The sequence below is a fragment of the Schistocerca nitens genome, chromosome 1, assembly GCF_023898315.1.
Source record: "Schistocerca nitens isolate TAMUIC-IGC-003100 chromosome 1, iqSchNite1.1, whole genome shotgun sequence".
In the NCBI taxonomy this organism is placed as follows: Eukaryota; Metazoa; Arthropoda; class Insecta; order Orthoptera; family Acrididae; genus Schistocerca; species Schistocerca nitens.
In genome coordinates, this window is record NC_064614.1 from 1,105,508,326 (window position 1) to 1,105,524,593 (window position 16,268).

General features: G+C 38.9%; 1 protein-coding gene across 2 annotated transcripts in view; it reads left to right on the forward strand.

Moving 5' to 3' along the window:
* LOC126198787 (cytoplasmic dynein 2 intermediate chain 1) overlaps nt 1-16,268 on the forward strand; it is a 161,461-nt gene that overhangs the window by 13,936 nt on the left and 131,257 nt on the right. For both annotated transcript variants that reach the window (XM_049935367.1, XM_049935360.1), the window contains exon 6: nt 15,818-16,077. In XM_049935367.1, coding sequence (XP_049791324.1) covers nt 15,818-16,077 — 260 coding nt within the window. The remainder of the gene's footprint in view (nt 1-15,817; nt 16,078-16,268) is intronic.

Here is a 16,268-nt window from a genome sequence, read left to right on the forward strand (position 1 = left end):
TGCACAAAACGTCAACTGAGATGCCCCAGTCAGAAAGGAATTAATATTCTTTCAACAAGCTTGTGGCAAGTGTTAGGCTGGTGAATAATTTACATTAGAACAAAACTGTAGTGATGCTTGTTTAGTTCAGGATTGGTTCCCATTCACAATCTGTGTAAAAAGCTTATTGCAGAAGCAGTAAGTAGTAATTGTTGCTGAAACACTGGTTTTTAAATATGTTGGCAGTAGGACCTGGAATTCATGAATCACATGAATCATAATCTTGCTATTCACTATGATTTACTTGTACTGAAGCTGACAAAATACTACTTACTGAATGGTTAGTGAAATATGTCTGTAATATTGTAGTCAAGATTTTTTTAAAGAAAGCTGTAAATGTTTACACTGTTGTTACTATCAGTATTCAGCTCACTGATGCAGGTTTGTGATAGATAATCTGACAGCAGACTATTACCATACTGTTGCTTTGTGTGAGCTGTAGAGAATTACATAAATTGTTTTAGAATAAAATTGTATGCACAGTGCTCATTTTTTTGTTTACAGAAACAAGATATGAGTTTTTTGGCTGTCACGAAACTGCATAATAACAACATTGTTTTACAGTATTTTCTAATTCTTTTGTTTGTTTTTGTCTTTGTTTCTCATTGCCAGATCACCAATGCACTCCTATTCTTCATAGATATCTTGACAATTAACCATTGTGAGTCAAAAGTTATGAAAGAATTGGAAAATATTCTAGAGATGAACAAAATGAAGAAAGCAAGTATAGTAGGAATAACCCATTACACATACCTTGTGAAGTTTACGATAGGGAAATCACTTCACGTGGCGAGACAACAGTTATCTTTTGACTTGTAGCAATATGCATTGGAAATATTTTAACTGAGCCAAAGACAAACATAAACAGTTTAAAGTCACTGCTTGATGAACATTTCTCGTTTGACTTGCAGCAGTATGGATTGGAAATATTTCAACTGAGCCAATGACATACATGTAAGTTTTTCACTGTTTAGTGAAATTGTGCAAAGAGATGAAAGTCCTTGTGGAGATCCATTTGATGCTTCTCCTGGAGCAACAATGGTCTCATGACTGTTATAAGTACAAATAATCAAATATTTATATTTTGATGTGCTTCTGTTCAGTGGACCTCATAGATTTCCTGCTGAATTTTCATTTTCAGCTGCTTGGTCAAGCTCTGTGATTCCTATTCTGAAGTGCTGTTTCAGAATTTGAATGTGAGAGCTGATGTATCAGTATGTAGAGCCAAAATGGTGTAGACACCCTCAGAATGTTTAAATTGCCTAAAATATTCTGGTGGTGAGATCACCTGTTAAGCAACCTGTAAGCCTTTCTTGAACCAGTTGAAGTCTGAGACGTGTTCTACAGTAAAATTCTTTACATGAATCTCTACAAAATAATGGTGACCCGTGAACTAAGTATGAGAACTGGGAAACCTACCAAATACTTAGCACTATTGCCCAACATGTTCACTATGCACACTTTGCACATTTTTTTGATGTAAGGGAACTCAAACCCTCAAGTATTTAACTTTCTTGTGCACGTAACTGATTCTGATATGAAAACCCAAAATTGGATGAATTTGGAGAGTATGTGGCCTTCAACAGGAAAGGACAACAGCCCTTAGTTCTCAACCCTCTCTCTTGATTTTGAGAGAAGTATTTGCTGGGCATTTTATAGTGTAGCATCATCTTAGCACTACCTATCAAAATTTTCTTATCTGTCCAATCACCCAGTGATGATAACAAATATATGTTTGGTTTAGATCAACCGAATATTCATCAATGAGGCCAATTTTTGGGTAAAAATGTCTTTACACCAGCCAAACTAAGATATCGGTGATAGTTTAAGTCATTGTCCAGAAAAGGTCTGCATTTTATTAAACTGTACTGTTGTAGTCTCATGAAATAGGCAGATGGACTACAATATGTATAATTTATGCAAATCAAAGACAGCATTGCATCTGTAAAAATGTGTGGTTTCATGGCAATATGTACTGATAAAATTTTCTCTGGCTTCCAGACATGTCAAGTGGCTAAAAACCCACAAGATTTCAGCCAAGTGGTGACTTATGCGATTTTATCTGTTTATATCATTTTGAAACCACACATTCGTACATAATGTATTTCTAAGTGGACGAAAGCTTTGCACAAGAGGGCTAATTTATTAAGTTTTCTCAGCTTCCTACTATGCTGCCATGATGAGAAGACAGTTCCACAACTTGCCCTTGTGAGCCACCATATCAACATTGCTGTGGCCAAGATAATATTTTGTCATGCCATCTTTGCCCTGCTGTGGGAAAGGATACATCCCATTAGAAAACAGTTGATAATTTTTTCATAGTGTGGGGCCACAGTCATAATATATTTCTTTAAAGTCATTACCATCATGAGACTGTTTTTTTATTTGCAGTGTTACATTTACACTATCAAGATTTCGGATTAAAATGCCATTATCGATTGTTTTAATGTTATACAGTGCCTAAGATGGCATACTGTCATATTTAAAATACACTATTAGACACATTGTCTAAGGTTCAATATTTCTGGTAAAAGCCTACTGCTGAGTATACTCAGTGATAAAATAAAGCAGTAGGCTTTTACCAGAAATATTGAACCTTACACAATGTGTCTAATAGTGTATCTTAAATATGACAGTATGCCATCTTAGGCACTGTACGAGGTGCATTCAAGATCTAAGGCCTCCGATTTTTTTTCTCCGGACTGGAAAGAGATAGAAACATGCGCATTGTTTTAAAATGAGGCCGCGTTCATTGTCAATACATCCCAGAGATGGCAGCACCGTACGGCAGATGGAATTTTACCGCCAGCGGCGAGAATGAGAACTGTTTTAAATACTTAAAATGGCGACGTTTTCCTTACTTGAACAGTGTGCAATCATTCGTTTTCTGAATTTTCATGGTGTGAAACCAATTGAAATTCATCGACAGTTGAAGGAGACATGTGGTGATGGAGTTATGGATGTGTCGAAAGTGTGTTCATGGGTGCGACAGTTTAATGAAGGCAGAACATCGTGTGACAACAAACCGAAACAACCTCGGGCTCGCACAAGCCGGTCTGACGACATGATCGAGAAAGTGGAGAGAATATTTTTGGGGGATCGCCGTATGACTGTTGAACAGATCGCCTCCAGAGTTGGCATTTCTGTTGGTTCTGTGCACACAATCCTGCATGACGACTTGAAAATGCGAAAAGTGTCATCCAGGTGTGTGCCACGAATGCTGACGGACGACCACATGGCTGCCCGTGTGGCATGTTGCCAAGCAATGTTGACGCACAACGACAGCATGAATGGGACTTTCTTTTTGTTGGTTGTGACAATGGATGAGACGTGGATGCCATTTTTCAATCCAGAAACAAAGCGCCAGTCAGCTCAAGGGAAGCACACAGATTCACCGCCACCAAAAAAATTTCGTGTAACCGCCAGTGCTGAAAAAATGATGTTGTCCATGTTCTGGGACAGTGAGGGCGTAATCCTTACCCATTGCATTCCAAAGGGCACTACGGTAACAGGTGCATCCTACGAAAATGTTTTGAAGAACAAATTCCTTCCTGCACTGCAACAAAAAACGTCCAGGAAGGGCTACGCATGTGCTGTTTCACCAAGACAACGCACCCGCACATCGAGCTAACGTTACGCAACAGTTTCTTCGTGATAACAACTTTGAAGTGATTCCTCATGCTCCCTACTCACCTGACCTGGCTCCTAGTGACTTTTGGCTTTTTCCAACAATGAAAGACACTCTCCATGGCTGCACATTCACCAGCTGTGCTGCTATTGCCTCACCGATTTTCCAGTGGTCAAAACAGACTCCTAAAGAAGCCTTCGCCGCTGCCATGGAATCATGGCGTCAGCGTTGTGAAAAATGTGTACGTCTGCAGGGCGATTACATCGAGAAGTAACGCCAGTTTCATCGATTTCAGGTGAGTAGTTAATTAGAAAAAAAATCAGAGGCCTTAGAACTTGAATGCACCTCGTATAACATTAAAATGCTTGATAATGGCATTTTAAGCTGAAATGATGATCATGCAAATGTATCACTGCAAATAAAAAACAGTCTAATGGCAGTACTGACTTTAAAGAAAGAAAACAGGTAGATACAAATGGCTGTGAGCTAATGGCCATCTGCCTTTGACTAACCAAGTCACTTTCAATTTTGGATTGGGACTTGATTGACACAGCCACAGTCACACAGCTGATATCATCACAGAGGATATGGGAAAGGATACATCACATTAGAAAACAGTTGGATACAAATGGCTGTGAGCAAATGGCCATCCATCTATGGCTGACTATATCACTTCCGGTTTTGAATTGGGACTGGATTTACGCAGCCACAGTAACACAGCTAATGTCATCACAGAGGAAAACTGCGGAAATACAAAACTTTCGAAACAACATGGGGCAGGACATAAAAGAACTGAATGTGCAGTTATCTATACAACAGCTGTGAGTGTCAGACAGTTACAAGGGGTTGAATTATCACCATTGCCACAGTCTTATCTGGTCTGCTGTCATAATAAATGGTGTGGAACAAGCAGATCACAAGATTCTAAGTGAAACTGCAGGTGAAATATGTCAAGAAATTTTTAAGGCTTGCAAAAGTTGCGGCCAGTCTCCTTACTCCTATCAAGAGTAAAATTCATTTCATCAGCCAAATCAAACATTTGCACCTTTCAGAAGAAAATGTGGTGGTCAACTTTGATGTGGTCTTGTTATTCATGCACATTCCCATCAAAGACACTGTGGATCTGCTCCCAGTTCTTTCATTACACTTGTAGATTTATTTCAGCAAACTCTGACCTTATTGTGTTTTTTGTGTGGTTGAGAATATTTTAACCAGATGGACGGTATTGTGATGGGAGGCCAATAGCTTCAGTCGTAGACAACCTGTTTATGAAATACTTTTAAGACATTGCCCTGCCCATGGCTACTGTAAAGCCTAGATGCTTTTATCATTATATCAGTGACACATTTGTTCTCTGTATTTCTCTGCCACATTGTTTACTAAAAACCCACCAACATATACTGACATCTGCCTGCTACCACTTACCACTACCCAGCACAGAAATGATCTGCTCTGAGGGCATTCGCACGTCAAGCAGAAGCTGTTTCAGATGCCAAAAGTCTGTTGCACTGAGCTACCATGGAAAAGCTTGCATTTTTCCATTCTGCGGATCAGTAGCAGGAAAGTTCTACTTGCATCTAAAGAGGTATGAAATTGATTCAGTCTTCTGGCCTCCAGCAAAAATTGACAACTCATGTAGCCTTTGAAAGATAATATAGGGCTCAGAATGCCAGGGATATACAAAATGCCATGTGGGTTGGATGGTTTTATGTTGGAGTGGCTATTCTGACTATTGAACAGCACACAAGAGGTGTTTCTGCCTGTGGTATCCAGAGAAATCGGAGGCAGCAGAATTTGCTCTGGAAAATGGACACCAATTTGCATTCAACAAGAAATCTATTACCAAGTTGACAAATGATTTCTGGGATAACAATATAAATTAAGCAATCAAGGAAAAATAATTGTGAAAACACACTCAGTGGAACTGACCACGACCTGGAACCCAGCCATCAGATGGTTGAAGAGGAAGTGGTGGTCTTGCAACCAAAATGTTATCTTATGTGGTGCTGGACTTGGGTCTGTAGTGATGTCAAAGGAGGTAGATGATTACTTAACAATGAAAATTATCAATTTTTGACAGTATAATGTTTATGGATAGATAAAAAAATCTAGTCACCAAGCAGTGGCAAGAGAACATGTATGTAAAAAATGTTTTATGTGTGCAAGCTTTCAGAGCCAGTAGCTCCATGTTCTGGTGGAAGGATAGAAGAGGGGTGAAGGAAAAGGACTGGAGAGATTTAGTGAAAGGGGTAGAGTTTATAAAAGTCACCCAAAACACCAGGTCAGGGAGACTTAACAGATGGGGTGAAAGGGAAGACTGATTGTCATGGTTTTACATATGCAAGCTTTCGGAATCAAAGGCCTCTTCTTCTGGCAGAAAGGGTGAAGGGGAAGGAAGAGGGGTGAAAGAAAAGAAATGGAAAGATTTAGGAAAAGGGGTAGAGTTTGGAAAAATCGGTTAGGTTAGGTTAACAGTTGGAACAATGAAGTCAGTAACAGGTCATAGCAAGAATCTGATGTGAAACGATACATTCTCACATGGAAATGGATGGTTCACTGTTGCCATAGTGCGAGGTGGTAGTGGAGTGTCTAGTGTTCCTGGACTTGAAGGAATCTGATGTCTTCAGCATTGGCAGCAACACACAAGTGGTAAAATGTGTTCGAGTATTGTGTTGGCTGGCTGGCTAATGTGACTGCTCCTGGTGGTCATGTAACTGTTTGTACAAGTGGGAACCAAAAATAACTAAAATCCCCTCCTGCAAGTAGAGAGGTTTTCAATAGTTTTTGTTTCACCTCTTTTGTCTCCTGAATACACTTCTCACTTAGGTCTTTTTCATTTTAGAGAACAGGGCAAAGTCACAGAGGACTAGATCCATAGAAGATGGATGTAAACCATTGTTATTTTGCTTTTGTCCTAAAACAGGCTGCACTTTTGATGTGTGAATGGGAATGTTTCGGTGGAGGATCTAATACTTTGATTGGCATAATGCATGTCAGTTTTCCCACACTGCACCATGCACTCATTTTAGACCTTGAAGGTTCTAATGCAGCTCAACTGTGGTACCTGTGAATAAAAAAGTCATTATGGACTATCTGCTTCAGTTGAAGAAATAAACAAAGAAACATTATTTTCATATCGGTTATTGTGTGTTTTGCATGCTTCAGTAGTGCTGATGAAACAATTTTTCACTGACTCAGCTAGGATTTGGTTTCTTGGTCACAGCCATAATACCTCATCTTGTCACCTGTTACAATTTTTAACAATACCTTAGTAATAGCAGATTGTTCTGTCAGGTCCATAACTATAAAATTGCCAAACAAATGTAACAATGTTTTAAAAAATAAGTGCTCAATCCTAACTGACACTTCCTGCTAGATGACAGTTGATCATCATATTCAAAACACTATTTGGATGAAGTTCATAGCATCCAATCCACCACTAGCCTTCCTGCATGAAAGGAATTCGTTTTATTTCTTGGTTCCACCTCCTCCTCAAATACCCACTGATGAAAAAGCAATGCATGCAATGTGAATCACGTGATGTGTTCAGTCTTTGTTGTAATCAATGTCTTGCATTCCAAAGTGAGCATGAGTATGACATGCACTCCCTTTGCCAAAAAAGTTCTAGAACAGCTTTTTTTAAAACAAATAGAAAAATGCCCTTACCAAGTAATGATACTAGCCTCTATTGAAGTAGTCCCCTTGGCTGTCTATACACAGTTGCCAACTTTTCTAGAGGTTTTGGAAGCAAGCAGGGAAATTTTCAGTTGTGATGCTTGTAAGCACTTTTGTCACAACCCGTTGGATGTCTGAGACATCTTGATGAACGTTTCCTTTCAGTCACATTTTCACTCGCAGTAACTAGAAAAAATTGCAAGATGAGAGGTCAGGCTAATATGGCGATATTAGATGGCAATAACAGAATGTCTTGTGATATACTCGGCAACAGATGAAGCAGTTTGCGGTCTTGCATTGTGCAGAAAGAACCTTTCCTTAGAATGTCACAATTCAGGGCAGTGACATTGAATTGCTTGTTGCAACAATTTCAAGACTTCTATGTAAAGTGTTTGGCACACTGTTTGACTGGGAGGAACATACCAATGGTAAACTAATCCTTTACTATCAAAGAATGCAATCAACATTGTCTTTGTTCTCAAAGGTTGTTGTTTTCATGGCTGGTGATCCAAGACTCTAGCATTCAGCACTCTGAAGCTTTGTGTGAGGGTCCTACTGGTAGCACCAACTTTCATTCCCAGCAGTAATCTTCAACAGAAATGTGGGATCACATTTGGCTCTATCCAATAGTTCAACAGAAATTCTTCGTCCTTCCTCTTTCTGTTCATTTGTTAGTGTTTGATGGATGGGTTTTGCAGTAAGTTCCGTTTCCCTAAATTTTCACATAAAATCTTATGACACACAGTATGACTCACAGTTACAGGATCGTGTTCTCGAAATAACTGCCTTACACACTCCATGTTTGCATCAGTATGTGCTGTAGACAGGCAACCAGCTCTACGATTATCTTGCACTGAATCTCTGCCCTCACAAAACCTTTTGTCCCACTTGAAAACAAAATTTCTTGAATGTGCCTCACCTGCATATGCTTGCTTAATCATCATGCACATTTCACTAAGGGTTTTCCTGAGCTTAACACAGAAGTTAATGTTCACTCTTTGCTCACAATCAGCACCCATTGTGTCACTGTAACTAATGCACCAAGAAAACAACCAGTGTGTTGCAAAGTACAGCCCTACCACTAGTGAGATTGCATGGGAACATGGCCAAGTCATTTCAAGGTCACACACATACCAGGTAACAGCATTCGTCTCTTTTTAATATTGCAAACTCAGAAATAAAAATACCTGTCCTCAAACTTTTCTGACAAAGGAAGTATTTTTCCAAAACTTTTGAAACCACTGTACTAGCAAGTCAAGTGTATAATTGTTTACCTACCTGCTACTTTAGAATTGTTGTTTCTACTGAATAATTCATTATTTCAACCTTGGGCATGAACAGTTGCAAATTTTCTGCGAGGGCTCTCCTATCAGATAAGCACAAAATAATTTGCTAAACAAATCTTTGTAGTCAAAATATGTAATTTTGTTAATTATGTGTCTAGTTTTTTGTAATCATGAAGTATTTGCCCCGAGTAAACATAATGCATTTATATTTAACTTTATATTTTTAGTCACTTGTCAGAACAACTCAGCAAATTTTGTCTTCATTGGTCTCACAGCTACTGTCAAGATTAAAGAAGATTACTGTCTTTGTTTGGTATTTCATAATTTTTACATTTAGCTTGCCTTTACATCATGTGCATGGTGGACAATGTCTGATGCTTGCTGAACTCCTATATTAACTCCTCTTAATACAGTAACTCATTACTTTAATTCACAATAACTTTCATAGTCTTGAAAACATATTGTTGTGACTGACTGAGCCTTACAACACCTTAATTCAGACAAGTTTCAACTGACAGTTCATTAGATTTTTACTTGTCACCACATTTACACTGTTGTCATGACAGTCCTTTTCTATCTGACAGCAAAACACTTCCAAGCCATGATGTCAAGAAATAAGAGACCCCACAGCAGATGGAGACACTAACTCACCACCATGTAGATGTGATGCACCCATGTCTTTCATCACACCTCACAAACCGCTATCCACACACTGGGGAGGGGGAGAAAAAAAACTTTCAACTTACTAAAACAACTTGCTATTATTGAATACAAAGTAACATAACTAATGCTTATCCATGTAATTATCAGCAATGCCATGCGTATAACTTCAATTCACATCAGCAAACTTAGACAAGAGCATGGCTCTCCCACCTATTAACAATACTTTTTTTTTTTTTTCATTGTATCTGCTCTGGGCGGACGTCGAAAGACACCCGTTTCAGTTCGTTGTTGATCCATTAACTCTGTTTTTTTATTACAGAGGGCAGCTAACCCTCTGACCGAACACGCTGAGCTACCACGCCGGCTACTGGAACATTCACGTGCCACTTTTGGTTCTAGGTGCCTTCTCTACAGGACCTTTGTTTAAATATTTTTCATTTAAACCTTTGTTTTACAAGATATCCCACAGTCTCTTAATTTCAGTTTAATCTATGAATTCATCTTTTCTTCATAAAGATAATGACTTCCTTTAACTTGCATATGCTGTAGTGCATAACAACTGCTTTTTTTTGAAAAAAAAAAAAAAAAAAAAGAGAAATGCTGTAATTCTTTTAGCGATACATATCATTTATTCTCTTGTTCCTATAGCTTATACATTTTTATTACATAGGTATCTTATCTGTGTAGTCTACATTAGTTTTAAGCTCTCTGTTCCTTGAATTTGTTTCATTTTATATCATACTTAATGCATAAGCTTTTTCGGGAAATTTGTGGAGAGCCTCCACTTAGCTTACTTTATTTTCGTTCTGTTCTTAAATGGTTAATGGGTACTGTTTCCCCTTTTATTAATCTATAGGTTACTTTACTATTGTTGCAATATACTTGATTTTGTCACCCTTGAGGAGCTATAAGATGCCAGATAATCATTTTTAAATTTCTCTTGTAAATCATCCCACGATTTGACGTGCTCAGAATGAGCTACTCTCCATACTGCTGGCCCACCTACTGGGTAACTGAGTGCCTTCCTTGAGTCTTACCACTTACTGGGTAAAGATATGAACACCCTCAAAAAGTAAGCTGTATGCACTTCCCCAGCTGGTTTAAATTTTGAAAATTGTTTAGGCAAATTAACTGCATTTCCTAATTGTAGTTCATCTAACAAATCTCCCAGAATACCAGTATTACCAGTAGTCTGCCTTTTGCTACATTTTCTTTTATTTTTTTCTAATTCATCCTACAGATTTTGAAAATCCCTTTGATTTTCTATAGTATCCCCACAGAAGTAGTATAGTATTACGAGAGTCAATCCTTTATGGTCCTTTTGTTCCATTAATTCTTGTAACCCTGCCTCCAAACTAGTCAAGGTATTCTGTGTACTTATTCTTCCATTAGATCTATTAATGTGCTCTAATACCTCTATTCTTCCTTTCATGTCTGAGATTTTTCTCGTTAACGCTGTCAAATTTATGTGTAGTGAAATCTTTCATTTGTTTCATTTTGTTGGTTACCTCTTTAAACTGCTCTTGAACCTCACTCCTGAATAAGTCACATTGTTTAATTATCTCCATTTGTAACTGCTTGGTTAGAGATGGTATGGTTGTTTGTAAACTTTTTAACTCTTCCCCTTGGATTTTAATGTCATTAGACAACTCTTCCCCTTGATATTAAATAAATCTGTCTTTAATACAAGATTTGTTTTAGTCAGTTATTCTTTGGTGGTTTTAATACTGATAGATAACCCTTCGATACTGTATGTAATTACCAGCATATAGTATAGGCAACAATATATAAAGACACTGAGGTGATGAAAGTCATGGGATACCTCCTAATATCATGTCAGACCTCCTTTTGCCCAGGGTAGTGCAGCAGCTCGACATGGCATGGACTTAACAAGTCAATGGAAGTCCTTTGCAGAAAGATTGAGCCATGCTGCCTTTATAGCCATCCATAACTGTGAAAGAGCTGCCAGTACAGGATTTTGAGCACAAACTGACATCTCGATTATGTCCCATAAATGTTCTAAGGGATTCATGTCGAGTGATCTTGCTGGCCAAATCATTTGCTCAAATTGTGTAGAATGTTCTTCATACCAATCCTGAACAATTGCGGCATGGTGACATGGTGCATTGTTATCCATAAAAATTCTATCATTGTTTGGGAGCATGAAGTCCATGAATGGCTGCACATGATCTCCAAGTAGCTGAACATACCAGAAGACTCAGTCCCTTCCATGTAAACACAGATGACACCATTATGGAACCACCACCAACTTGCACAGTGCCTTGTTGACAGCTTGGGTCCATGGCTTCATAGGATCTGCTCCACACTCAGTCTCTACAATCAGTTCTTACCAACTGAAATTTGGATTCATGTGACCAGGCCATGGTTTCCAAGTTGTCTAGTGTCCAGTTGATATAATCATGAGCCCAGAAGAGGTGCTACAGGCAATGTCATGCTGTTAGCAAAGGCAGTCACATTGGTTGTCTGCTGCCATAGCCCATTAACGCCAAATTTTGCCACACTGTCCTAGCACATATATTTGTTATACACCGAAGCACGAAAGAAACTGGTATAGGCATGCATATTCTAATACAGAGATATGTAAACAGGCAGAATATGGTGCTGCAGTTGGCAACACCTATATAAGACAACATGTGTATTGTGCAGATGTTAGATTGTTGCTGTTGCTACAATGACAGGTTATCAAGATTTAAGTGAGTTTGAACATGGTGTTGTAGTCAGTGCACAACCAATGGGACACAGCATCTCTGAGGTAGTGATGAAGTGGGGATTTTCCCATACAACCATTTCAAGAGTGTGCCATGAATATCAGGAACCTAGTAAAACATCAGATCTCCAACATCCCTGTGGCTGGAAAAAAGATCCTACAAGAACGGGACCAACGATGACTGAAGAGAATCATTCAGTGCGACAGAATACCAACCATTTCACAAACTGATGCAGATTTCAATGCTGGGCCATGAACAAGTGTCAGCTTGTGAACCATTCAATGAAACACCATTGATATAGAGATCTCCACCCCCTCATACCCTTTACGGAGTTACGGACAGCTCTGCAGGATTCATTATGTCAGTTGCCTCCAGCACTACTTCAGACATTAGTTTAGTCCATGCCACATCATGTTCTGGCACTTTTGCATGCTCACGGGGCCTTACATGATGTCAGGCAGGTGCACCAGTTTCCTTGGCTCTTCAGTGTACGTCCCACATCTATTTCTGTGGTTATTTTATGCAGTGTTACTTGTCTGTTAACACTGACAACTCTATGGAAATATCACTGCTATCAGTCATTAAGTGAAAGCTGTTGACCATTGCATTGTTTGTGGTGAGAGGTAATGTCTGAAATTTAGTATCCTCAGCACACACTTGAAGTTGTGAATCTTCGAGTATTGAATTCTGTAACGATTTCTGGAATGGAATGTCCCATGTGTCTAGCTCCAACTATCATTCTGTATTCAAAGTGTGTTAATTCCCATCATGTGGCCATAACCACATCAGAAACCTTTTCACATGAATTACCTGAGTACAAACGGCATCTCCACCAATGCACTGCCCTTTTACACATTGTGTATGCAATACTACTACGATCTGTTTAAATACATTTTGCTCTCCCATGAGTTTTGTCACCTCAGTGTGTACTTGATAGCACTTAAAGAATGTCACTGTTTTGACACCACTACACAAAGCCAGTTAACTTTGTTTGTCCAATCTTTGTTCAACCACACACTGAACAAAGGAAACACAGCTTTGGTCTGAGTACAGCTCACTGGATAATTCAAGTAGCTCGTTGCACTGCAATTCCAATAGGTTGTCATGATCTGGTTGACATGGCAATGAGCTGGGGCATCGGCAATGGTCTGTATGTAGCTGGATCTCCCAATACCATTGTATGATGAACCGCCTTCATAATGAAATGCAACTGCTGTAGCATTGTTGGGAACTGATGGCCCAATTGTAGTCCTTTGATCCCAAACAAGAAATCTTCCAGGGTGTCAAACAAATTTTCTTCTATTGCTGTGCCCAATCTCACTACAGTTCCCACTTATTGTTTCCATAGGAACCAGTAAGACAAGTTTAGACTACGTAGAACTTTTACAGAACATTTAAAGAGTCAGCATGCTGCCCTTTATATGCAAATTGACAGGCAAGAAACCCTAATATGTAGTAAAGTTCCCTCTACCATCCACTTTAATGTGATTTCCAAAGTATCAGTGTAGATATGAATACATATGAAACAAGGCCCCGGGAGTAGACAACATTCCATTAGAACTACTGACGGCCTTGGGAGAGCCAGTCCTGACAAAACTCTACCATCTGGTGAGCAAGATGTATGAGACAGGCAAAATACCCTCAGACTTCAAGAAGAATATAATAATTCCAATCCCAAAGGAAGCAGGTGTTGACAGATGTGAAAATTACCGAACTATCAGTTTAATAAGTCACAGCTGCAAAATACTAACACGAATTCTTTACAGACGAATGGAAAAACTGGTAGGAGCGGACCTCGGGGAAGATCAGTTTGGATTCCGTAGAAATGTTGGAACACGTGAGGCAATACTAACCTTACGACTTATCTTAGAAGAAAGATTAAGAAAAGGCAAACCTACGTTTCTAGCATTTGTAGACTTAGAGAAAACTTTTGACAATGTGACTGGAATACTCTCTTTCAAATTATGAAGGTGGCAGGGGTAAAATACAGGGAGTGAAAGGCTATTTACAATTTGTACAGAAACCAGATGGCAGTTATAAGAGTCGAGGGGCATGAAAGGGAAGCAGTGGTTGAGAAAGGAGTGAGACAGGGTTGTAGCCTCTCCCCGATGTTATTCAATCTGTATATTGAGCAAGCAGTAAAGGAAACAAAAGAAAAATTTGGAGTAGGTACTAAAATTCATGGAGAAGAAGTAAAAACTTTGAGGTTTGCCGATGAGATTGTAATTCTGTCAGAGACAGCAAAGGACTTGGAAGAGCAGTTGAACGGAATGGACAGTGTCTTGAAAGGAGGATATAAGATAAACATCAACAAAAGCAAAACGAGGATAATGGAATGTAGTCAAATTAAATCGGGTGATGCTGAGGGAACTAGATTAGGAAATGAGACACTTAAAGTAGTAAAGGAGTTTTGCTATTTAGGGAGTAAAATAACTGATGATGGTCGAAGTAGAGAGGATATAAAATGTAGACTGGCAATGGCAAGGAAATCGTTTCTGAAGAAGAGAAATTTGTTAACATCGAGTATAGATTTAAGTGTCAGGAAGTCGTTTCTGAAAGTATTTGTATGGAGTGTAGCCATGTATGGAAGTGAAACATGTACGATAACTAGTTTGGACAAGAAGAGAATAGAAGCTTTCGAAATGTGGTGCTACAGAAGAATGCTGAAGATAAGGTGGGTAGATCACATAACTAATGAGGAGGTATTGAATAGGATTGGGGAGAAGAGGAGCTTGTGGCACAACTTGACTAGAAGAAGGGATCGGTTGGTAGGACATGTTTTGAGGCATCAAGGGATCACAAATTTAGCATTGGAGGGCAGCGTGGAGGGTAAAAATCGTAGAGGGAGACCAAGAGATGAATACACTAAGTAGATTCAGAAGGATGTAGGTTGCAGTAGGTACTGGGAGATGAAGAAGCTTGCACAGGATAGAGTAGCGTGGAGAGCTGCATCAAGCCAGTCTCAGGACTGAAGACCACAACAACAACATGAATACGTATCATTCATTTAATGTTAGATTAGTTCCATACTCAGAGAATGATTGTAGGAGAGCAGATGCAGGACTCTTGCATTGTCATTCTTAGCAATATCCTAGTTAAGAAATGTCAAGTATGTGTTTGTGTTACGTAGATTGTGTGGTGAGTGCTTGTATGCTGTAGTGTTGAGTTTGTGTTGTAATGGATGAATGTTAGAGAGAGGGTGAAATCCAGTGCTGGCACATAGCTTAATTCTCCTGTCGAATAGCATCATGGGAGTCGCTGAGCTTAATGTCCCCATCCACTGGGCAGATCACCATCAACAGTGTAACATGCCCTCACTTCATGAGACACTGTGGAGAGGTCTCAAATTTAATCCATGGCATTTTTGCAAGGACTGTTGACTGGGAACATTATGTCACCACCTCTTGTCCTGTTGTCATCCAATTGCTGGCAGTAAATCTTTCGCATCACCAGGATTTAACCTCCCTTACCTCTTGAGGTTTGCATTGGCAGTCTCAGCTACAGAGGCTGGTCATAGTTCATTAACAACTAAATAAAGTGAACACAGTCGCATGGCAATTGTTTTCATGTTATTTCAGGTACTGTTTGTTTTAGGCTATTACTTACTCTTTGAAATTGTGAATGAATAGCTTTTAAAGTACATTGTTGAAATTTTTGCTGTTAGCCACTCATTTACCTGCTCTGTTAATTTATGATGTTGTTTCCGATTTTTTGAAATGAGACTCCTGATATGAATGCTTATTTTTTGGGCAGATAAAAGTTAGTACTAGCTTCTAAACAATATTTTGAATTTGTAGGACTATGAATCTGACTTTGAAGAGTGCACAGATTCTGATGAAGATAGTGATTCAAGTACTTCTGACAGTAGTAACAGTGAAATTGTTGCTCAGGATAATGATGCAAAGAATTCTTCACAACAGCAGAAATCTTCAGTTGAAGAAGAAAAGAAAATGGATTCTGGTAACTATGACTTGGCTGAAAATCAGCGCAAAGAAAAAAGGATTCAAGAATTAAAACTGGCTGTTGAAAAGGAAAATGCCACAGTTGCTCAAAAACGGTGAGTATGTATTGTTTTATTACTCACAATGACAAGAGAAGACTACCATTTAGTGTGTAGAGGAAGTAATAACAGTAGATAAACACAGAAATGAGAAACAGACATTTAGTGGAGAGGGAGGAGGTGGGAAGGACATATCCATATGGCCCAGGTCAATAAGTCCATTATATTGTGCTGAGTAATATGTTCTT